At 52.1% G+C, this 23,592-nt stretch overlaps 1 protein-coding gene and 1 long non-coding RNA gene across 4 annotated transcripts in view; one reads left to right on the forward strand and one right to left on the reverse strand.

The window, feature by feature from the left end:
- Nucleotides 1–7,348: 7,348 nt before the first annotated feature.
- On the forward strand, nt 7,349–10,450 carry LOC134486469 (uncharacterized). The gene is made up of 2 exons (XR_010065442.1): nt 7,349–7,550; nt 8,349–10,450. It is a non-coding gene; the product is annotated as an uncharacterized LOC134486469 (long non-coding RNA).
- Nucleotides 10,136–23,592, reverse strand: part of Kiaa1755 (KIAA1755 ortholog) — a 34,862-nt gene continuing 21,405 nt past the window's right edge. For all 3 annotated transcript variants that reach the window (XM_006235463.5, XM_006235462.5, XM_017592275.3), the window contains exons 8-14: nt 22,790–22,906; nt 20,456–20,554; nt 19,428–19,576; nt 17,278–17,416; nt 15,194–15,316; nt 14,392–14,604; nt 10,136–11,038 (exon numbers count right to left, since the gene is read on the reverse strand). In XM_006235463.5, the coding sequence (XP_006235525.1) occupies nt 10,337–11,038; nt 14,392–14,604; nt 15,194–15,316; nt 17,278–17,416; nt 19,428–19,576; nt 20,456–20,554; nt 22,790–22,906 (1,542 nt within the window). In that variant the 3' untranslated portion in view covers nt 10,136–10,336. The remainder of the gene's footprint in view (nt 11,039–14,391; nt 14,605–15,193; nt 15,317–17,277; nt 17,417–19,427; nt 19,577–20,455; nt 20,555–22,789; nt 22,907–23,592) is intronic.

A 23,592-nucleotide genomic window follows, 5' to 3' on the forward strand; every position in this document is an offset into this window, starting at 1 on the left:
GAGACCGTAAGTCCAATCACACAGTGGTTGGTTGCACCCACCACCATTGTGCTGCTGAGGCTATCTTGGTGGGCCAGTCATTGTGGCTGTTCAAAGGCTTTGCAGCAAGACAGAATTGTTGATAAATGTTCTCTCTTGGCAGTGTGCATAGCTCCCTCTGCCACCGTGAGAACTAGCTTCAGGGGTGAGGCTGCCGGGAAAGTACGTCCTGATTTCCGCAAGCACTGTAACCAGAGTGGGCAGTGTCTTCAGCAACAGGGTCCTCTGTCAAGTTCTGGCGGTCAACCAAGAGAATTAATTCTGTCTGTTTTATGGATGATGTGTTAGTGTCAGAAAACAACCCCACCCCACCCCCACACACACATACAAATACTGTTTATGTAGTAAAAACTGCATCTGTAATTCTGCAGACTGTTACCAGACGACAGTTACACAGTTTTACCAAAACACAACCAACAGGAGCAAATATTTAAGGAGAACTAGCCTGCAGTTTACACATGTTATAGACATATTCCCTAAGTGACTAGTGTCTAATACCTCTTAATTATTAGGAAATGCTGCTTAGAGAACACAATGCCCGGGCCTGGCTAACTAGCCTTGCTTCAAGAGAACAGTCAAGATACAATTAGGAACACAGCGAGAAGGGCCTGGGAGAGGCAAACAGTTCTGGAGCAGACCAGCTTGGTAAAGGGTTCTCTCATATTTCGGATTGTAGAAAGCTGAGTTGTCAGAAGAGGAGCATTCGACTGAACGGGTAGAAGAGCCACGGTCGCTGTACAGACAAACATCCAAGCCTTAGACCTCTTACACACACAAGGGCCAGCACCAGTGACAACAAACGGACCTGTTCTCTGGTGTGCAAATTACACCCGTAGACACAATGGCAGAAGGTCTTTAGACAAGGGAAACAGATGCGGACCAGGGTTTAAACAGCAGGTCTGCCTACACAGTGAGTCCATAGTCTAAACAGCACTGATTTAATAATGGCAGAAACTCCCGGGGGTGGGGGGGATTTCCTTGGCTCTTTTAATGTGCTAAAAATCCAGCTATAAAACATATCAAATAAAGGGTTGGGGATTTAGCTAAGTGGTAAAGCGCTTGCCTAGCAAGCGCGAGGCCCTGGGTTCGGTCCCAAGCTCCAAAAAAAAAAAAAAAACAAAAACAAAAAAAAAAAACATATCAAATAAAAGAGAGCACTTACTAGCCCACATCAAATTTACATGCTTTTTTTTTTTTTTTAAAAACCTCTGTGAGCTGTTGTATAACATATAGATCAAGGGTTGCCGATGTGGCTCAGAAAACGAAGGTGACTGCCGCCAAGGCTGGTGACCTGAGTTCGGTTCCTGGAAGCCACGTGGTGAAAGGACAGACGTGACTCCTGTAAGCTGTCCTCTGGTGCATGGGTTGCGGCCCTGCTCACGGGCACACCACTGCACCTGGGCACAAACACACACCTAATAAATGCAGGGACGGTCGGACTCAGCACTCCATGTGTTTCTAACCATGGGTATATTGAAGTAAATGCACTGACCTCACTTTAAAATAGTTGTGTATAAAGTAGCTAATTTAAAAGACTTCAACACAGCACTTCCACGAACCTTGACTTTGTTCAAACTCAGTTTCCCGAGTAGTGAAAGGCCTGGCAAAATCCCCAGAAACCATAAGCAACTCTAAAAAAACACGAAATCTTGATGACTTAAACTTGTACGTGCATATGAAGTTAGGTATTAAAATGCCCACTCTCGCAGCACCATGTATAACAAAATGCAGGATCTACTCAGCAGCCAATTAGTGCTGAGTGCTAACTTTATTATCCCAACTGCAAAATTAGCCCACATCAACACTAACACAAATATATGTCCTTCCGTATGGAACAAAACCCAGAAAAACTCTAGATGTAGGTCGGTGTGAAAACGCTTCTTTTAAATTTACATTTTTAACTTTGCCCGGCAAAATCAGCTTAGAAAACTTCTGAGCGCTTAACAAAAGCATACATTAACACTCTCGCGCCGCCTTTAAACGCTAGATTTCAGCTCGCTCCTTTTGATAAGACTTAATCGTAAGCCTCTTTCCTATTGCATTCAGTGCAAGCTTACCGAGTCTTGAAAGCTGCCCTTTTTAAGGACTGAATTCTCCTGGAAATTCCATTATGAGAAGGGCATTTAACGGTAAAGATATACATCTATATTTCTGTATCTGTAATAGCCTTAATAAAAACTGACACTGGACCCGGAGAGAGCTTATGTTTATTGATCGCATATTAAGAACATCTGGGGGTTGGGGATTTAGCTCAGTGGTAGAGCGCTTGTCTAGGAAGCGCAAGGCCCTGGGTTCGGTCCCTAGCTCCAAAAAAAAAGAACCAAAAAAAAAAAAAAAAAAAAGAACATCTGGCCAGTGAGATGGCTCAGTGAATGGGAGCGTCTGCCCCACAAGTCTGACCACCTGAGCTCGATCCCAGGAACCCTCAGTGGAAGGAAGTGACCTCTGACCTCCACCAGGCCACACGTGCACCGGCCACACACATACATACATACATACATACATACATACATACATACACAATAATAATAGATTGATTCCACAATAAGAATGTTTCTGGAAACCCATATAATAAGAGGAAGGGCCCCCTCCAGCTTTAGTTTCAATTAATCAATTAAAAATTAATATTTGAGGGGCTGGGGATTTAGCTCAGTGGTAGAGCGCTTACCTAGGAAGCGCAAGGCCCTGGGTTCGGTCCCCAGCTCCGAAAAAAAAAATTAATATTTGAAAGTTATAGACACAAATCATCCCACAAGTTATCAGCTAGAGCAGCGGTCCTCAACCGTCCCAAGGCTGTGACCCTTTAACACAGTCCCTCGTGTCATGGTGACCCCCAATCGTAAAATTACTCCATTGCTACTTCATAACTGTACCTCTGCCACCTTTGCGAATCGTAATGTAAATATCTGATCTGCAGGATATATGATGTGGGACCCCCCCAAAGAGTTGCGAACCCACCCATTGAGAACCACCGTCTTGAGGTATCAGACACCTACTGTTTCCCAAGTAAACTCAAAATTAACCTTTCATTTAATAAACATTTGGTTAGGCCTAAGATCGAGTCTTTGTGTAACCAGACTTTTCCTTCAGCCTCAAACTCTCCAGTAACAAATTCATGTGCTTTAGCTATTGGGGAGATGTGTGTTTGGACGGCTCCCAGTCGGTATTTCAGAGAAAGTCACTTTGTATGATTAATTACAAGGCCGTGGGAAGCTTCTGTAGGGGTTGGGAATAGGTTCAGGGCCTTGTGACTGGCAGGAGTTAAGACTGCAGAACACAGCCATCCAGCACAAGGCTAGTAACGTCCGGTCACAGCAGGTGATGCTTGGGCACAGTCTAGAGTCCCCTGAGAGGAGAATCTCACTGAGGGCTGCTCAGGGGGCTTTTGGTTGGCTGGAGGGCAAGTTTGTTGGGGGTGGGGGTGTCTTAATAGGATTAATTGAGGGTGGAGGACCCACCCTTACTGGGCTGAGTCCTGGACTTGGTGACGAGGAAAGGGTACTAAAAACCCTTCTCTGCTCTCGACTGTCAGTGGATGTGACCAGCTGCCTTGACTCCCATTGTTGTCAACGGGCTGTACCCTAAGATGTGAGCTTAAGTAACCCCTCCTCCTCCTCAGGTGGCTTTGGCTGGGGCATTAATATCACAGCATTAGCAATGATGCTGAAATTGTCCCATGGGCTTGATGTTTGACGGCTGCTTCTCCTGCTGACGGTACCGTGTTAGAAGGTTCTGGAAAATTTGAAAGTAGACCTAACTGAAGACGTAAGTCATTGGGGTTGCATGCTTGGGGGTGCATCTTCCCCAGCCACACCCAGTCTCATGCTTCTGCTTTTCCTGGCTCCCGGGATGTCAACCTCTTTGCTCCAACGTGCCCTCCCGCCATGATGAACTGAACCCTCAGAAACCTTAGCCAAGACAACTCCATCTTCTTTGCAATTTGTTCTGCCAAGTGCTTTATATAGCAATGCCTATGTGGCTAATACAGGGCTGAGGACGCGGCTTTCAGGTAGAGTGCTTACCTAGCACTCACGTAGCCCTGGATTTAATCCCCAGAACTGCATGAAACTGGGCATGGTGGCGAGTGCCTATAGTATGGTACTTAGGATGTGGACACAGTTGGGTCAGACGTGAGTTAGAGGCTGGCCTACACGAGACTATGTATAACAATGATGATGATAATAATAATTATTAATAATAATAATTAGCATGTGCACCTCCTATTATGCACTCCAGTCTCTGGGCTCGGTGCAATGTCCTATCCCTGCGGCTAGCAGTCAGAAGCAGTCAGAGCCACTCAGCAGCAGCTGGGTTCATGCCTAAGTCCTGCTCCTGGACGGGTCGGTGCCATCTTTAAAAGGTTCTTTAATGATGTTTCTATGTAAGTTTTCTTTCTATTTTTACAGTGTGTTTAGAGTTCTGGAGAGTTCAAGGGCATGCTGTTCCTCTCCTCGGTGCCAGGATGGGTTGTTAGTGTGTGGAGAGGGAGGCAGGGTGGGAAGGGCAGACGGGAGTTTCAAGTGACAATACTGACAATACCCAGAGGCCATCCTGTCATCCTGCCACCACCCCCTCAGAAGGTCTTCACCACAGGCCACTACATCTCTCTTAAAAAGCTAAAGCCACGAGGTTCTTCCAAGAACCACCCGTTCTCAGATGGACCCTGGGTGGGCCTTCTTCAACTCAGGTCAGAACGGTTGGCACTGCCTCCCTGGGGTCAGAGTTGGACGGCATAGGCCACCAGCTTGGGTCCACAGGACTGTTCCAACTTTGGATGCCAGTCACATGCCTGGAGCTGTGACTTGTGCTTCTGAACAAACAGCTATGAGATGGGGGCCCCGCGGCCCTCCTTGGGCGTCATCTCTTTGCTGAGACAGATCACAGAACTTAGGAACACACTCGTACATCTGGGCCACCTACAAAGGTAAAGAGAAATGTCCTGATGGGAGCTACAGAAAGAACAAGGCGAGTGAAGAAGCAAATAGCCTTCTGCCCCAGCTGGGCTCTCCTTCCCCCGCTATTCCCCAGGGTCCAGCCTGTGGCAGCTTCCCTGACCCCGGCCTTAGACTCTTTACAAAGAACATATAAGGCAGCTCTCACTGGTGAGTCAAAGGCTGTGGGTGACCAGTGTGACTTTCAGCCCCTCAGTCTTCCTTGGGTCCACAGACAGAATTTTTGAGGGTTGGTGATCCTATCCTCCTTCACAATCAGAGACCCTCTCACCCCTCTGGAGACTGTCGGGGTTCAAGAGCTGTGGGCCAGGGGCCAGGTGTGGAGAACAACTCGGCACTTCTGAGTCTATCTCGGCATCACACCCCCATCTCGTGGATGGGGACAGTGAGGCCTGAGGAGGTCAGTGGTCACCCTTCAGAGCCACCCACACCCCCGGGGCGCTGCTGTCCTCAGGGTTCCTCCTCAGGGTCCTGCTGGCTCACATGTATCGTGCTGTTTGTCAGCTGGGTGAGGGTGGGGTTCTGGGCCGGACAGTTTGTCCTGGGCAGGGAGCCAGCTTAAAGCCCCTGGGAACAGCACAGCCCTAGTTCTTGAGGGCAGACTGTGCCTTGACCCGGACCAGCTGTCCCCTGTCTACATCTGGAGTGAGTAGTTAGAGGGCACAGAGCGTGTATTGACTACCTCAGAGTGGATGGCCTCTCTGGTCAGGCTCCATGTTGTCCCAAATGCCGCACTGATCAGACAAGTCTGGGTCTGAGCTCTCTCCCCTCCATTCCTTTCCCAGATAGTTGGCCTTGAACAAGTCGCCCCATTTAGGCATCCGTCATCAGGTCTGGGAAGTGGGAGCGTCTCAGAAGATGGCTGCAATACCATCAGATAAGGAAATGGCCAGATGCGAAGCACTGTGCAGGGCCTAAGTTTCCCTTTGGGCTCAGTGCTGTCTCTGCCCCCACCTCTGTCAAGATCACGCTCAAAGCTTTGCCCCTTCACAAGACTGATGGCTTCAGGAAGGAAAGGTGCTGAGGTTTACAATGCTAAACACTGGCCCGCAAGGTCTGGTTGCCCCCCAGGGGCCAGGAGATCCTCACATACACCAAAGGATGCTCTGTAACCTTGCTCCTTATTGGTTGAATAAAGATGTCTACAGCCTATAGCTGGGCAGAAGAGAGGTAGGCGGGGGCTTCCGTTTCCTGGCTTGGGGTCTGAGGGTCTGAGGCAGAGACCCATGAGGAGAGAAGAAGAGGAGAGAGAAGATGCCATGGGGTAAAGGATCGTGAGAACTGGCCACAAGGGCTGGGTAGTCTGAGTAAGAGCGGCCCAGTGGAAGCTGGCAAGTCATAACTCGGGGTTATTGACAGGGAAGTGGACAAAATAGCTCAGAGGGTTGATATCTGCCCAGCTCTAGTGCTGACTAAGGCTTATTATAAAGGTTTTGTGTCTTTTATCTGGGAACTAAATGATCTAAGGTGGGGTAGAAACCCCCGATTAACTTTTGCTACCACAGAAAAGCTTAGTGCTGAGCTCGGGAATCCAGACACCCAATTTCTTGACCCAGAAGGCTTGTTCCCATTTGACAGATGGGGAAGTGAAGAGCAGCCCTCTACTGAAAACACCAGGCTGGTAAGCCTGGGCTCAAGGCCAGGGCTTTGTGTTTCCCAAGGCGGAAGGGTTTCCATCCACCCATTTGATAAACGAGGGAGTCTGGCCATCAGAGAGGGTGTTGTCTGACATCTCAGGCTATGTTCCTTCAACTGTCCCTAGCCTCCCATTTTCTCAGGCCAGAAAGGGGTCCTGAGACAGTGGGATAATTGGTCACATCACTGCCTACCTATGGGTCTCTGTGAACTCTCCTTTTCTTCCCCCACAGCAAGTTACAAACCTTTGCCTAAAGTCCCATGGAGGGACACAGCAGCATCAAAGGAGCATCTGGGACAAGGCTTTGCTATTCAAAGCTATGGCTGTGGGGCCATTTCCCACACATGGGAACTCCTTGCCATGTCTCCACCTTGCCAATAAATCAAGTCCCTGTGGCCTTTAAGACTCAACTGGGGATTCAGAAAACACGGGAAGCCATATGACTTGGAGTGACAGAGTTGGGGAGTCAGTAGAGGGTTTTACTGGGGCTCTGGAGAGATAGCTTCCTGAATATTCCAGGCCACAACAACGGGGGCTGGCAGGGCTGGTGCCAAAGTTATGTATCTAACTACCATTTAGTGAGCAGTTACTATGTTCCAGCATCTATCTGAGAAATCCCCACGGGCCAACTCAGATAATGCTTCCCAAGGCCCTGCAGTTTTCAGTTTACAGAAACCAAGGAATCCAAGAATCAGAGAGGTACTCCATTTGTCTAAGGACACACAGCCTCTGACTGATGCAGCTTGGGCAGTCAACTCCAGGTCCTCATCATTAACCTCTCTCTAGGTTGTGGCGTAAGTACCATCCAGAGAACCATGACTCCCGGCACACGATAATGGCCAAGGACAACAGGAACACAGAGGAGACAAAACCATAGCCATCGGCACCCAGCAATCAGCTGCACCTTGCCTGTGGTGGCCAAGGTATATGTAAGGTCCACATCCATCACTTGCTGTCACATCAGACAAGACATCCCCAAGCCACTAGAAGTCTGGGATCCCTCCTCCAGAAAACGATAGGAAATGAATGCCAACCCCACAGGGCTGTAGGCATGCAGTCTGCTGAGCCTTCCAGAGGTTTTGGGGATCTCAGCACGAAGCTGGGCGCAACTGAAACACCAGCTGTTTTTGAATTTTTTTGAATTCGTGCGTGGATGTGTTCATGCACTTGGGAGCCATCGCCGGTACACGTGGAGGCCAGGCGCAGACAACTGTGTCCTTTCTCTTGTTTTGTGATACAGTCTCTCACTGGACTTGGAGCTCACTGATTCAGCGAGGCTGGCTGGCCCACGAGCCAGGGGATCTGTCTGTCTCCTCCATCCCACTGCTCAGGGTTATAGGCATGTACTGCCACACCACTCTGGGGCATCACACTGGGGCTCTGAGCTCAGGTCCCCATGCTTGCACAGTAAGCACTCACAAGCACTGCACCCACTGAGCCACCCACCAAGCCCCTCCTCATTTTTGAATGTCTTTCACCCATATTCTGTGTCTGCACCCCTTCTCCCTAGGAGCTGCTCTGAGCAGGTCAATCGTTGAGGTTCGATTCTTTTTGAAACAGGAGAATGTGCAAGACCTTGGGGCCCCCTCCTACCCAATGATCCTTGGCTCACCCATCATCCTTCCCCTCCCCCACTTCCCCTACCCACATCCATCACACCCCACCCCTCCTGTCCTCATTCCCAGCAGTGGTTGTGGGCAGCTTGCATCCTTACTCCCCAGGTTTCCTGCTCCAAGTCTGTGGTCTCCACTGGCTGGATGCTGTTGCTATGGTAACAACAGCTTAAGAGCCTTAGCGCCCCCCCCCCTCCGGGGTGACAGGCTTGGATGGAGATGGCTGATCAAATTCCAGAAGCATCCTCAGCCTTCTGCATGCAAGGCCTGGGAGAAGAATGTCAAGTCTGAGCTGCCTGAGGCCTGGATTCCCAAGAACTCCCCGAGGGAGCCACCCTAGGTTTCAAGAGTCCCCTGAAATTCACATGTTGGAAACTGGAGAGATGGAGGTGGAAAGATCAAACGTGTGCTCGCTGCCCTCCTTCAAGATTAATGTGGGGGGGTGGCCTTCTCATAAGGATGGGTTTGGCCCTCCCCACCACCCCCTCACATAAGCTCCATCTGCAGGTGACCCTTGCACTGAAGAAGGTCCTCACAGGGGGCAGCCCCTTGACCTTGGACTCCCCAGTCTCTAGAACTGTAAATCCAAAGGACTTCCATTGTTTGTAAGTCCCACAGCCTGTGGTCATCTGTGATGGCAGCAGAATAGACAACACAACAACAAGAAGACACCAAGCAGGTGGCCTCGGTACAGCCTCCAGCCTCCCCCAAGCCCGGAGCCTCCCCCAGGCCCGGAGCCTGGTTTTAGGCAGAGAGGATGTCAGTCCCTGGGCATCCCCCAGGTCCAGAGCCTGGTTTTAGTGTGTCTACAGAGGGGATGTCAGTCCCTGGGCATCCCCCAGGCCCGGAGCCTGGTTTTAGTGTGTCTACAGAGGGGATGTCAGTCCCTGGATATCCTTTCTTACAATCACCTTCACTGGTGGGTCTGAAACAGGCAGACCTCAGGCTATGCTTAGAGAAATCCAGAGTCTTAGAGAAGAGTCTTGAAGCTGTTTGGGGCTGAGATGTCTCCTGAGGCACCTCGTCCTCCCGAACATGACTCAGGCTTTCTCTCTCCCTGTCTCATTCTCCCTGATGGGAGAATAGACGTCCTGCTCTTCTCCCAGGGCCTGGAAAACTCAGCCGGGGCTGCCAGGAGGCCATCTTGGTGATTCAGAGCCCTGTGAATACTTCCAACGTCTGTGATTAAAGGTGACACTAGGGGGCGCTATGCAGCCCTGTAAAAAGCCAGGGGCTGTAGATCGAATGGTCTTTGTCTGTTGCACCCACCCTCACCAGCTTTTAAAGACTGCACCCCGCTCCCCCCACACACACACACCCGCCACCACCGTTGCCCCTGATGATTCAGCACAGCTGGTACTGAATGTGGGACTTGGAGATGAGGTAACACTCCCTGGGAACCGGGGGTTGTCTGTGGATTGCGCGGACAAGATTCCGTGTGGTGCTTTGGGCCTGAGCTGGGGACCCTGGTCCCTGGGGAGAACTCCGCACCAACCAACTTCTTCCCCTCCATGTTGCGGCCTGTGCGCACCAAAGCCAGCTCCTGGGAGTAGGAGTGCTGGGCCGCCTCCACCTCAGATGGCCTCTCAAGAGTACTACTGCTGTCCTTTCTGTCTCCTGACAGGCCTCAGCTGGATGGAACTTGCCTGACAAATGCCCTTTAGGAACCCCCAATCCCTGCTTACCTTTCTCCCAGTGGCTCCTGGGGGACACTGTCAAATGCAAAGCCCTTGTCTTGGGGTCTGTTAATCTGGGTCTGGAGACAAGAGCCGCCCCTCCCACTACTTTGTTACCCATGTGAACCCAGGGTTTCCTGGGTTTGGGCTTCCTAAGGACAATTCTTTGACAAGGAGCCCCCGGCCACCCTTGCCATATGAGACTTTACGGTCACAACCCTCAATAAAAATGTCCTTTTATTGAGTCTGGATTCTAACTCCCACAAGCCCTATTCTGTGTGGCTAATCACCCATCGTCTTGGCGTTTTCGGGAGCTGGAAGATGGTCCTAATATTGTTCTACGGCCATATTTGATGGGGTGGCATGGGCTCTGTGGATCCTATCACAGCCCTGGGAGCTGACGTGGTGGTTCAGATCCAGTTAGAGGGACGCAGGAGGGCTTGTGTGGGGCGAGTCCTCCAGGGATGTCTGTGAGTCTGTTCCTTCCGAGGAAAAGCTGCCCCCAGTCAGACGGGAGGCCTTTCTCTGCTTGGGAAGGTGTGGCCAGGAGAAGAGGGAGGCAAGGAGCCGTTCCAGGGTGGGATCAGGGAGCTTGGGGGCACCTCTGCCTTCCTCAGGGTCCACAGACTGGCCAGGTTCTGGGGATAGCAGACCTGCCCACATGTTTCTGTTCTGCTCCCCTTGAGGGGCCCGGGGAGACCGCTGGGATTTTAACACTCGATCCACAGCAAGAATGTCCTGTAGAGACCTGTCCCATTTGGAACCCACTTCTCTAGGCAGACCCTGACCCTTAGCTGCTGGCCTGCTTTGATCGATGTGCGCCGAGTAGGCAGCAGGGACCTCTGGGCACGGGCAGTAGGCTAGCGCCTTCCTCAGCAAGTTCTGGATCTTCTGGTGTCGCTCCCAGGCCTCTTCCCACAACTCCTGGCCCAGGCCCGGCTGGCTCAGGGAAGCCACCTGCAGCTTCATGGCCAGGAGTTTCTCCGTCTGGAACTCGGAAGCCAGACGCTTCAGGTAGCAGTGGAGGCGGAGGTGGATCTGGTCCCCAGGGCTGGCCTTCACAGCCTTGCCCAGACTGAGCTGGGTTAGCAGGTCCTTGCAGTCCGTGTGGAACCGGGACATCTAAGGACAGGAAGAGAAAGGGAGGTGGGTAAACACGAGGAGTGTTTGAGCAGGGGCTTTTGAGACAGTGTGGCTGAGTGAGCTAGCACGCACAGCCTGCTGACAATCATCTGCTCCCTGACGACCATTATCCCCTTCCTTTTGGGCTCCATGTGACTGCCCCCTGCGAGTAGCCTTTAGCACCCACGGGTTCTTCAGGCCACCTTCTAACCGATCCACGGGCCAGCAGAGCATACTGTAAATCGAGAGCTACAGAAAGTACCAGGAAAACCCTCTTTAGAAGTAAGAGCCGGGATGGGGAGAGGGCTCAGTGGGTAAAGTATTTGCAGCACAAGTATGAGGACCTGAGTTCAAATCCCCAGAACCCATGTAAGGCTGCCAGGTGGAGCCTACAACTGGAATTCCAGTGCCCGTGATGTGGGATAGGAGGCTGAGGCAGGGCAATCCCCGCCAGCTCAAGGGCCAGCTAGCCCAGCATGCTCAGTGGCAAATGACAAGAGGCTGTTTCAAAAAATGTGGCAGTCGAGAACAGATACCTGAGGTTGTCCTCTGGCCTCCAGAGAGAGGCACATGTGTGGTGCACATACAACATACAAACTGAGTATAGAGAGGCCTGGTGATATAAGACTGTCCTGGCCACTCAGAAAGTCAAGGCTAGAGGATGGTACATTCAAGCCTTCCCGAGCTATAGAGAGTTCAAATCTAGCCTGGGCGACTTAAGAACAGCCTGTCTGCAAATGAAAAGTAAAAAGGTTAAGGATGTTACTTGGTGGTAGAGTGTCTCCCTACCTGGTTTGAGGTCTCAGGTTTCATTCCCAGCCTGGGGTAGGGTACGGGGAGGGGAGCTGAGACACTGAGGGAGGAGTGTCACTAATGCATCCTGAGTGTCAGTCGTTTGCCTGGTTCCAAGAGTGTCCTCTGGTTTGCAGCCCATTTCACAAAGTGGGAAACTGAGACTCAAAGCGCTGAAATCACTTGTCCCAAGTCACGTGGTGTAGCAAGGAGGAGCTGGAATCCCATCCCAGATCTGGTCTGCCCCCTATAGTTCTGTTCTTTGCACCACAGAAAAGCTGGCTCAGGCAAGGGTGAGCGGGTGGTCAGCCCAGCAGGCGTCACAGCCCATGCACCAGCTGGCCCTCTGCCCATCGTGTGATTCTGCTTCTTCCTGACACCCTCCCCATGCCACCTCCACACCACCACCACCCCCCCCCGGCTTGCTACAGTAGCTCACGCAAAGGATAATCTCTCTCCCCATTAATTTAGGACCGACAGCAAGCCACTGGCCAGGGGACAGGAGAGCCATTTGCTGCAAGGAGACATCTTTCTGTGGATCAAGGGAGCTTGTCTTGAGATAAATGGCTTCATATTCATGGTAGCACTCAAAACTCATGGCACCATAAATCTCCCTTAGTGGTGAATCAAGTTAGGATTATTTAGGGCAGAAGGACCAGCGCCTGGGTGCCCCACCTGGGCAGAGCCCTGTCTGTGGCTCCATCCTCCCAGCCAAGCCTGACAATGTCTCTAACTCCTCAGTTACACAGGGGAGCAGTCAAAGCCATCAGTGCCCAGCCTTGATCAAATGTCTAGAGGTGGACGGGGGACGGTCAGGCCTGCCCCCTTCTATGATGCTCTTCCAACCTAGGATGAGTGCTACCTGCTCACAGGTCCAGCCTGTCTTCTTCTCTCTTCCTCCTTTTTTACCCATCCAGGCTGACCCCTCTATAAACACCAAGTATGGTCTGCAGCCTCAGGGAGCTCAAAATACACAGGGCACATCAGAGAGGAGCAGTGGAATGCCACAGGGTTATTTCAGGTCCTCGGGAGCACCGTGAAGCTACAGCATGGGACGTGTAGCAATCTGGACAGGCCTCAGCACCACTGGCCAAGGGAAAGCTTGCCGGGTGGTGGGACCCGCAGGCCCAAAGGCTTCAATGCTAGGGAGTTTGGTTGATTTGGGAAGATCTCAGGGAGGAAGTGGGCAGCAATCACTGGGCAAAGAGAGGCTTCCAGATGCCCTGGATTCTAGATGCATTACCCTGGGGGTTCCTCACATGTAGTCTGTTTTTCTATCTTAAAAAAAAATCATTTCACTTTTCACGAATGGGTGTCTTGCCTGCATGACGGGTGTCTATGCACCACGTGCATGCCTGGTGCCCAGGGAAGCCAGAAGAGTGTGCTGTGTTCCCTGGAACGGGAGTTATGGCCCGTTGTGCGCCATCATACGGATGCTGGGAATCAAGCCTGAGTCTTCTGGAAGAGCAACCAGTGCTCACAACCACTGAGCCTTCTCTCCAGCTCAAATTTGCTTCTCCCACCACACGGCCAGGAATACATTCAAACCCAACCTCTGTTTTCAGCATAGGGTGGGTGTGACAAAGATTGGCACAGAGCCTGGCACTGGGAACCCAACATCAGCACTAGCCATTTTAATTATCAACAGAAGCAGAGGCTCAGAGCAGTGGGGACAGCTGTGCAGGTCCCACAGCCTACGTGGCCACAGGTGGCCCACGTCTCTAAGTCCTGGACTATGCCGTCCCATGCTCTCCATGGAGGGGGAGGGGGAGGGGTGTTCCTTCACTGCCACTATTGACATCTGCCTGCCTTGTCCCTAACCCGAGGAGACAGAGAAGCCCTGTCCTCCGGGTCCTCAGGCATGTGTGAGCTGTCTGGGTCCCTCCTACTGTCCCCTGAAGCATCCCCATGTTCCAATCTGTCCCTTCATGCCTAGCCAGCCAACAGCTGGGGGGTGGGGTCAAGCTCCTCCCACGCTCTGTCCCTCTTGGCAAGTTCAAGGGGCAGCTGAGGGCACAAGGCAGCCATGTGGCTTCCTGTCCAGCTGGGTCCCAGCCCTCCCAGACTGCTTTTTCTTTTTTATAGACCTCAGTTTTTCCATGAGAAAAATGGGGGTGGGAGTGGGGGTTCTGTGGATCTAGGAGGTGAAACTTGGAAGTCAAATCCTACTCAGCCACTGTTTAATCCTGAGTAACTGACTTCTTCTGGGCCTCAGTTTCCTCTCCTGTAAACTGGGCGCAATGCAGGTGGCCCGGACTCACACACAAGTGTGAAGTACTCCCTCACAGGGTGTGCACTCCGGTGGCTGTCCTTTCTAACCTAACCACTTCTGCCTTCACCCTGCCTGCTTGGGTAAGGGAAGCCGCTGCTGCCATTCCTCCTTTCCCGGAGAAGGACCCAGGCTCATCTCACACCTGCCTCCAACTCAGCTTCCCTTCCCCTCTCCCCACTGTGGGAATGACTCTCACAAGGCCCACTGTGTTGTGTTTGGCCGCCCCAGCCCTGTGCCACCCCAGCGGGAGGACAGAACTTGGTGCCGATGGCCCAGGAGGCTCACTCACCTTCCTTCTGAAGCGGTGGAGATGGAGCAGGGTCTCCAGGTCAGTGCGCTGCCTCTCGGCTGCCATGTAGAAGTGTGTCAGCCTGGCTTGGAAGGCCTGCTGGGTGGAGGCGAAGGCTACCAGGTCTGGGAGCTCTGTCTCTCCTGCCCCTTCCTCCGCAGTGCCCAGCTGGGCCACCTGCTTGGACAGTTCCAGGCCCTGGCGATACTGGGCCTGAGAAGGGAAAGAATGCTCAGCTCCCACCTGAGCATCCACCCAGCAGTGAGGAGCCTTCCTGGACCACGAGCCTCAGCTTCCCCATCTGCAAAGCTCAGCCCATGGCCAAAGGTTAGCACAGGAGTTGTCATACGTCCCACAGTCCAAGCCTTTACCTGGAAGTTCACAGTCTTCTGGAAGGTTCTGTGACATTCAAGCCTGGGTCAGAGGCTTTGGTCCCCAACAGCCCTCTCTGCTGTGTCCAGGCTAGACACAGTGCCCAGAGTTTCCCGAGAGTGGTGACAGGCCAAGGCCTCCTGTGTTATCACAAATGTGATACCCCTGACTGGCTTTTCTATGCTGACCCAGCAGGCTTAGGTCTGGGCCCTGGAACCTGCATTTTAAGAACTTCCAGGGGTTCTGACTTCTTGGTACTTGGTCTTGGAGGACTTCCTGGAGGAGGCAGAACTTAAGGTGATGATGGCTCTGTGTGGTCCAGGAAGGACCACTGCCCCGGGAACCTCCCTCGTGTTTTCCCACCCCTGCATCCAGGACCTAGCCCACCCCACCCCAATGCCCTCTTAGTGGCTTGGGTCTGAGAACATACCGCAACCTGCAGGAAGAAATCCTCAAAGTCGGCATGGACTTTCTCCACTGTCCCTGCACATACATTAACAGGAGCAAGCGCCTGCAGACACCGGCTGCCTTCTCCCCGCATCCAGTCACTGACCTGGGCAGAAGGCAATGGTTTAAGTGTGATGCGGTGTTAAGGGGCCATACCAGGCTGACTGCCTACTTCCTTGTGTGTGTACAGATGCATGGGTGTGTGCATGCATGTGTGTGTATGTGTGTGTGCGGGTATGCATATGTGAGTGTACTTCTATACAGAGGTCAGGCGTCAACCTAAGAGTTGCTCCCTTAGGAGCCTCCCACCATTAATTCATTAATTAACTAATTAATTAACTAATGAATTAATTAACTATGATACAGGGTCTCTCACTGGGCTCTGGGGTTCACCAATTAGGCAGTGAGCCCCGAGGGTCTCGGCCTCTGCTGCCTCCCTGCTGAGGTTACCAAGGTTACCGGTATACCCAGCGTTTTACGTAGGTTATGAAGATCAAACTCAGGATCCTGGACTTGCGTGGTAAAGCACTTCAGACTGAACCATCTCCCTGACCCCTTGACTTCTTGAGGGGGCCCACGTCTTCTTGTCCTCGGTCAGTCACGGACCTGGATGGAAACCCTCGAAAGGCCAGGCAGGAGAATGTGGGGGGGGGGGGAGCATGTGGTTGCGTTCTGCAAATGTAGGAGGGCAATGGCCTCACTCAATTCAACCCAGAAGGCAATATGGTTCTGTGAGTACCGTACCCCTAGGAGACCCTCTGTCTGTATGGTTGTGAGAGGAAACCAAGATGGCGTGAGGTCACAGGAAGGCAGGACTTGTGTCAGTCTGACCACTTCCAGTCACCTGGTCATAAAAGCTTGGTCTCTTGGGGATGGAGGGTGAGCTCCCTGTCTTAGGGGTATGTAACTGGGTCTGGAGAAACACCTGCCAGTGGCAGGGAGTCTCCCAAGAACTCACTGTGTCACTGCTGTCCCCGGCTTCAGTTAATGGGTAGTAATGGGGTAGCTATGAGCAGTCGGATGGTTAAAAAGTCCTCTGACACTGTGATGGTTAGTGCTAGCTTTAAACCTGACATAGCATAGGATCAGCTAGGAGACTAGGCCCTGGGGCTTCTCTTGATTTTGGTGATTGCAGTGGGAGACACACCAGTTGTGGCTGGCACCATTCCCTGGCTGGGATCCTGGACTGTGTACTCCTGGTTATAGATGTGATATGTCCTGCTGTTTCAAGAGCCTTGTCTACTCCACCATGATGCACCCTTGAATTGTGAGGCAGAAGAAACCGCCTCGGGTTGCTTGTCAGAGTATTCCATGAGAGAAAATGAGGCGTTCTTGCTCTGGGGACACTGACAAACTCCTATGAACTTCCATTGTCTTCAGAAAACTCAAGGCTAGGGGCTGGAGAGATGGCTCAGTGGTTAAGAGCACCGACTGCTCTTCCAGAGGTCCTGAGTTCAAATCCCAGCAACCACACGGTGGCTCACAACCATCTATAAGAGGATCTGATGCCCTCTTCTGGTGTGTCTGCCAAGTGAAGGGTTAGCAACAGCTCCAGGCTCAGACTTCAGATGGGCAACCACAGTCGGCAGCATATGTTGCCCCCCTCCCCCGTTTCCCCATGTGTAGTGGGGAATCCCCATAGTGCCTTTGTCCCTCCTAAGGGACCCTGCTGAAAGACAAGGACATTCACAAATACTCTAGTGTGGGGCTTGTACACAGCAGTGTTCAATAAACACAGCCTTAGGGGCTGGAGAGATGGCTCAGTGGTTGAGAGCACTGACTGCTCTTCCAGAGGTCCTGGGTTCAAATCCTAGTAACCACATGGTGGCTCACAATCATCTCTAACGAGATCTGATGCCCTCTTCTGGTGTGTCTGAGGACAGCTGCAGTGTCTTAAATAAATCTTAAAAAATAAATAAATAAACGCAGATTATACCTTAATCATGGGTTCAATGCTTGCTTGCTGCCTTGCCCCAAACACCAAAGCCAGCCTGCCAACCTGATAGGTTAACTCCAGAACTTAGTGACCCCTGTAAAACGCCGTGTACCCTGTAGCCTCCCCTTTACCTGGTGGATGGCAGTTTCCAGGTGGCCCAGGCGGACACGGAGTTCCAGCCTTCGGAGGAGCTGATTGGACGCAGTGACCAAGACATGAAGCTGATCGTCCACAAGGTTGTACAGGGCAGCAGCCTCCATCAGATGGTCCCTGGGATGGGGAAGAGGGTGAGAAGATGCTCCTCTCTGTGTTCTCATCAGGCAAGGCCCTGCCTTCCTAATCTGTGGTCCCAGCTGGTTGCCAGTCACTGATTTGCTGTGTGACCTAGAGCATGTCCCTTGCCTTCTCTGGACCTCAATGGCAAACCTGAAGGTGCTACAGGAACTGAAATGATTCCCTTCTTTTTCAGCAGAGTATTAAGCCAGCTGGGTAGATCTGAGTCCGAATCTCAGCGCTGCTACCTGCTAGCGTGGGTCCTTGCACAACATCACCACTTTGGGGGTCTCTGGTTCCCCATCCAAAAGGTGGGCATAGTAACAGAACCCACTTCTTGGAGTGGCTATGAGCAGAAAGTGATCTGAGCAGGAACTTCCAGGAGCTCAATATCAACATTCCAGCCCAGGCTGGCAGGAGGTCCAGGCCATAGAACTTTCTAGTGCTGCTCAGGAGGTTCTGGTCAGCCAGAGGGACCTTCCCTCTTTCATGAGAAACATTCAGTGGAGTGTCAGGCACAAGAAGCTGGGCAGTGCTCACACATTTGGAACATCCTATCTTCCCAGCCTCTGCAGGGGACAGGTGCAGACAGGGTGGCAAAGATAGCCGGTGATGGACTTTTGTCTCCCATCGAGACTCAGGGAGGGTCAAAAGCCGGCTTCGAATTCCTGTGTAGCCAAGGATGGCGTTGAACCCGGGGCCCATCTGCCCTGCAAGGCATTTTTAAAATGGCCAAAACCAGAGGACTTAAAGCAGCTAGGGAGGGGACTTCTCCCGTGCCGATGCATGGTGAAGGGAGAAACCTGGAGTCTCCCACCCCTTCCTGGGGAGCCAGTTCTCAGACAAAGATGATGGAAGGACAGGCTGTCTTTTCAAGGGTTCCTCGTTAATGGTCCTACATCAGAAGAAAGTCCAAAACTCCTGAAGGAAGTGCGAGCCACGAGGACTGCAGGGATGGGCACAGAACAACGAGGCGCCACGGTGAGCGTGAGCCCACAGCGCCCCCTGGTGGAACTCCAGGTCAAAGGTCTGGAGGGACCTGAGGTAGTCAAGAGCGGCTGGGCAACCAAAAAAAAAAAAAAAAAAAAAAAAAAAAAAAAAATCCCCAACCCCTTGGGGCTGGGGATTTAGCTCAGTGGTAGAGCGCTTACCTAGGAAGCGCAAGGCCCTGGGTTCGGTCCCCAGCTCCGAAAAAAAAAAGAACCAAAAAAAAAAAAAAAAAAAAAAGAGCGGCTGGGCAAAACAGGCAGGGGCATGATGGATGGGTAACAACAATAGGACATTGTGAGGGGCAGGAGATGGCTCTGTTGGTACCAGAGTCCATTGTTTTTCCCGCTCCACCTGCATGAACTTGGAGTCTGGGGGCGCAGCTGAGGGTGATCTGTTCTACCAGCTTCTATCCGATTTCTGGCCCCACCACATTCCAGATGAACCATCCTAAGACAGTCAACCTTTTTAAAGTCTCAGGTTCCTCTGCTGTAACTAAAGGATCCACCTCACAAGTAGGAAGTAAATGAGTTAATATTTGCAATCATTTAGAACGGTGCGCACATATGTTTCAAATGTTAGCTCACTGTGTAAGTTGTTCTTGGTTGTGTGCATAAACTTAAGGCAAGCCCGTAGGGTTAGCTTCCCAGCCGTCCCAGCCTTGGCTCATTTGGGCCTTACTACTTCCCAGTGCTCAGCCTCCGTTTCTTCCAGCCAAATAAAGGTGGCATGAGCAGATCAGGACCAAATGAGACAGACCTTGAAGGGCTTGAACCAGAGTCTGAGGCAGAAGAGGGAGTGGTCCATGTATGGAGGGAGGAGACCAGAGCAGAAGTCCTTCAATGCCTGCCCCTGGCTACAGATGGTCAGCCAAGATGAAGGAGGGGCTGATGAGGTTACCCCAAGGCTCAGAGGGTAGGGAGATGGCTTCCCTAGACTCACCCTAAGTATTCCCTTCACAGGGCGGCCCCACGTCTGAACTCTGACTGGGAGTGAAGGAGGGGAGACTGGGTGTCTATACCTGACATCAGGGTTAGCATTTAGCCCGCTGGCCTCCTGCTGCAAGCTGGCCAGGGTAGTTCCACCTTCCCTCTGGAGGGCCAGCAGGCCCGGGTCCCTCAGCACAGATTCCATCAGTTCCTTGGACTTGCTCAGACACCTGGTAGCCTCCTGCCAACAGAGGGAGGTGTCCTTAGGCCCAATCTCCTCTCCCCAGCTTCCAAGGATCCCCACAGGGAGAGCGCCTGACTTTCCCAGCTGCGTCCAAGCATCTCCAGCAAGTCTGTCCTCAGTCTCTAACATGTCTCCTGAGGCTGTGACCTTCCTGTCACCATGGTAACCTCACTGGTTCTAGCTCCCTCTTCTCTCTGCAACACCAACCCCGGACTCTTGGTTGAACTTTCTGATGCCCTCTGGTTTTCCTTGTAGTCACAAAAAAAGGGACATCAAAGGGTGTACCTTATAATCCTGTTTCAAACTCCCTGGGCTCTGTTGCCTGGCTCCCTGGGCCCACCTCTCAGAGAAAAGTTTCTTATCTTTCCCCCTTACTCTGCACCACAGACAAGCAGCTACACTCTGCCTCAGGGCATATGCTTGCCCTCTGCCTGGAGTTCATTTCCCCTCAAAGACATACTCTTTCAGGCCGCGGTTAAACATCATCTTCTTCTCACTCAGTCTCATGTTAACGGCTCTGGCACAGTTTGTACCAGCTTGCTTGCTTAATTAATTAATTAATTAATTTTGCTTTTTTTTTCAGCATAGGGTCTTATGCATGCTAGGCAATTGCTCGCCAATGATCTGCATCCCCAATCCCGCATAACTATCTCTTAAATGGACACCCTGCCACTGCACCATGACCCTTACCAGGACACAGGCCAGCCAATTCCTCAGGCTGGGGTCCTTAGTACAGCGTGCATGGTGGATGCCCAAGAACTATTAGCTAAAAACTAATTAGTGAAAACCAGAGGGTCCCCCACCCCATCCCCCAAGCGTCCCCTCCCGGTGCCTGAGGTGTGCTTGTGGCTTCCCCACCCGGTATTCCAGGTTTACCTCCACCCCACCAGGGGGTTCACCCTTCTCAAACTCTTGGATGGAAGCCTGAAGCAGGGCTGAGGCCTGGTGAAGGTCAGTGAGGAACGGGTCCAGCTTCTGCAAGGACAGGGGCCAGAGCAGGGCTCAGCCTGAGGGAACCGAGAGGAGAGAAGCCTTTCCCCAGGGGACACCGGAAGGGACCAGGCAGCGTTTCTAGAACTTACACTACATCAGAACCATCAGGAGAGCTGGTGAAAGTACGGCTCTGGACCATGCACCTCCTCCCCCATGCCCCAGTCTTCCTCCCACCTCCACCCCACCCTGCCCCACCGCTATGTCGATGCTCTGGGGCAGTCTGAGAACATCTACCAAGTTCCCAAGCCACAGTGCTGCTACTGCAAGCCAGTGCTGTCTGGAGTGGGGGGACAGGGGCTAGAGGAGAAAGAGGACAGGCCTGAGCTGTTCGCAGATCCTGTGGGTCCTTACTGAAGGGGTAGGAAGGAAATGGGAGGGTGGGCTAGAGAAGTACCCTTGGCCCTGTGAACCATCAGCTAGCTGTGAGACCACAGGTGAGTTACTTAACCTCTCTGGGCTTCCCTGTATTTCTGAGAGGTGGACTCTACAGTGCATGTTTTACAGCCGGATGAAAGGTTGATGGGCTGATTTGTGTACAGGATTTAGTATAGAGCCCAGAGCTTGCCAGAATCATGATCGCCATCTAGATCACCCAGTAAGATTTCCCTTTAAGGGACAGCCTGAAAGTTGAAGTTCAAAGGTCACAGTTAATGGGAAGCCTCCAGAGAGGGAACCTGGAGCCTGGGAACAGGACACGCCACTGAAATATGAATACATGCTTCTCCTTCCCTCTACATGTTAAGTGGGTGACTCCAGGTTCCCTCAGGACACCAAGGCAGGATGCCTAAGACCCATCATGTAGAACCATGCACACTTCCTGGGGACTAAAAACTGGCTGGCGACGACTTAGGTACCTGATGCCAGATAGAAGCTGCCCTGAAAACTATACTGTTTTGTTTCCAGACTAGTAACACAGGAAAGTCTATAGAGGGTCCTGGGCATCATCGATGCCTCCCTCCCTTCACCTCCACAGATGAACTCAGGTCTCCAGGCTTACATGACAAGTGCTTTAACCACTGAGCCAGCTCACTGGTTACTTCCTCTGCGTTTGTCTGTCTAGTTCCTTGCAATGGGGTCTCGTGGATGACCTTAAACTCTTTGTCCTCATGTCTCAGGTGCTGGGATGGACGGCAAGCCTCTGCCACTGTGCCCAGCTAAATACTTTTGGCCCAATGGTGGTTGAATCCACAGTTATGCCTCACGCAGCAGGAAATGAGGGTGCAGTCCTGTTACCCCAATACTTGGGACTGAGGAGGTAGCAGCTCTTAAGTGTAAGGCCAATTGGACCACGGAGTAAGTAAGTCAAGAATATATGACTACATGGCCTGGCCTATGTATCTAGACCCTGTCTCAGACAAACAAGGGCTGGGCCTGGAAGCTCAGAGCACAGCACTTGCCCAGCTCGCCTGGGTTCCTCACCCCAGGGCCACTGACAAACAAAACAATTGGAACAAGATCACCTACACAAACAGCAGAAAACCAGCCACCTGTCAGACTGTCCGAGGAGACAGAGGTTCTCTGTGGAGAGGTGACTGCCCCCAACCCTGGCTGGAACCTTGTGGGGAGAGGCAGGGGGCTGCTGGTCATGCCACAGTGCAAAAGGGAACACTAGACCTTAGCTGAGCGGTCCAGACTAGGCAGTGGGTGGAGGGGCCGTGGGTGGGCCTTCAAAATAGAGTATTCCATAGGCTGCTGCCTCACTCCTCATGGCCTCCCAAGTTAAACAGGACACCAAACCTGTGGGAGGAAGTCAAGGAGCCAGGAGCAGTTTCCTCCCTGCCCTGTAGGCGGCAGTGCATACTAACCCACCGTGTGTGGTCTGTCTGTGGATGCCCATTAATCTGCTTGCAGCTGACAACAGACAAAGCTTTCTAAGTGTGCCGGAGACCCTTCCAAGCTCTTCCCTCACATTAATAAAAATCCCATAGAAAGGCAATTTCATTGCCCTCCCCATTCCCCACTTCACTAACAAAGAAAGCATAGCTCAGAGAAGGTGAGTAATTCACTCAATGTCACAGAGCAGACCTGCACTGGATCCAGCAAACTGGCCTCAAGCCTAATGCCTTACTGGGACTACTCTGGGCCTTCCTTGTAAATGTTTGTTGAATGACTGTCTGTTCTTGAACCCTGTTTTTTACAGGGTTGAGAGACCCATAGGGCAGGGCAGGGAAGAGGAGAGGAGAAGGGTTGGAGATTGAAGGCTCTGAGGGTAGACACCTGGAAGAACTGCACCCATTCGCTGTGGTGGTAGGGAAAGGGGCCCTCCAGAGCCTCCGGCAGCTGGTTAGGGTCCACGTGGTTTCTGAGAGCCTTCAGTGAGGTCAGTACCTCCACCTGCAGAGAAAAGGAGAGTCAGGAGGGACAGAGGACTCTCCCCAGAGATGCCATAGCAGGTCCTGCTTAAATCTCTGTGCAGGCTCCACATCTCCCCTTTAGAAGGCCCAGAGTGGTGCTCTGAGCAGTGAGTCTTCTCTGGAAGCTTTAATAAATCACTTGGCCTGGACCCTGATTCTGGAATGGAACATATGTACAAGTCACACATACTCCTACTCCCAAGTCGCTGTTCAAGGCAGACATTATCAATCGACTGCAGCACTCATTCATCCAGAACTCTTTCTCAGCACTGCTGTCCCTGAGATGAAATGTATGTAGTTCTCACACTGCTCTCAAATGACCCATAACAGCGTTGTTCCCTCCTAGGGGCTGATGGTTACCAAATCATAAGTGTCCCTTGAGACATAGAGAAGGCACTTGTCAGGGAGCAAGGTTTAAGGTTTGAACTGGAACAGCTCCCAACATGAAGGCTCCACAGTGGGGCGAACTGTACAGGGATGGACTCATTTGCTATCCCAGATGTTCCAGGGGTCATTCACAGTCAGCAGCCCCGCCATCCCCTCCGAGCAAAGAATTGCAGGATCCCAGCCCCCATAGGAAGTCCTAAGCCAGAGCCTACACCTGGATAGGATCCCCCAAGAGGTGTGCACACTCAAGTCCTACCACAGCACCTACCTACTACCCCA

The sequence above is a fragment of the Rattus norvegicus genome, chromosome 3, assembly GCF_036323735.1.
Source record: "Rattus norvegicus strain BN/NHsdMcwi chromosome 3, GRCr8, whole genome shotgun sequence".
Taxonomy (NCBI): domain Eukaryota; kingdom Metazoa; phylum Chordata; class Mammalia; order Rodentia; family Muridae; genus Rattus; species Rattus norvegicus.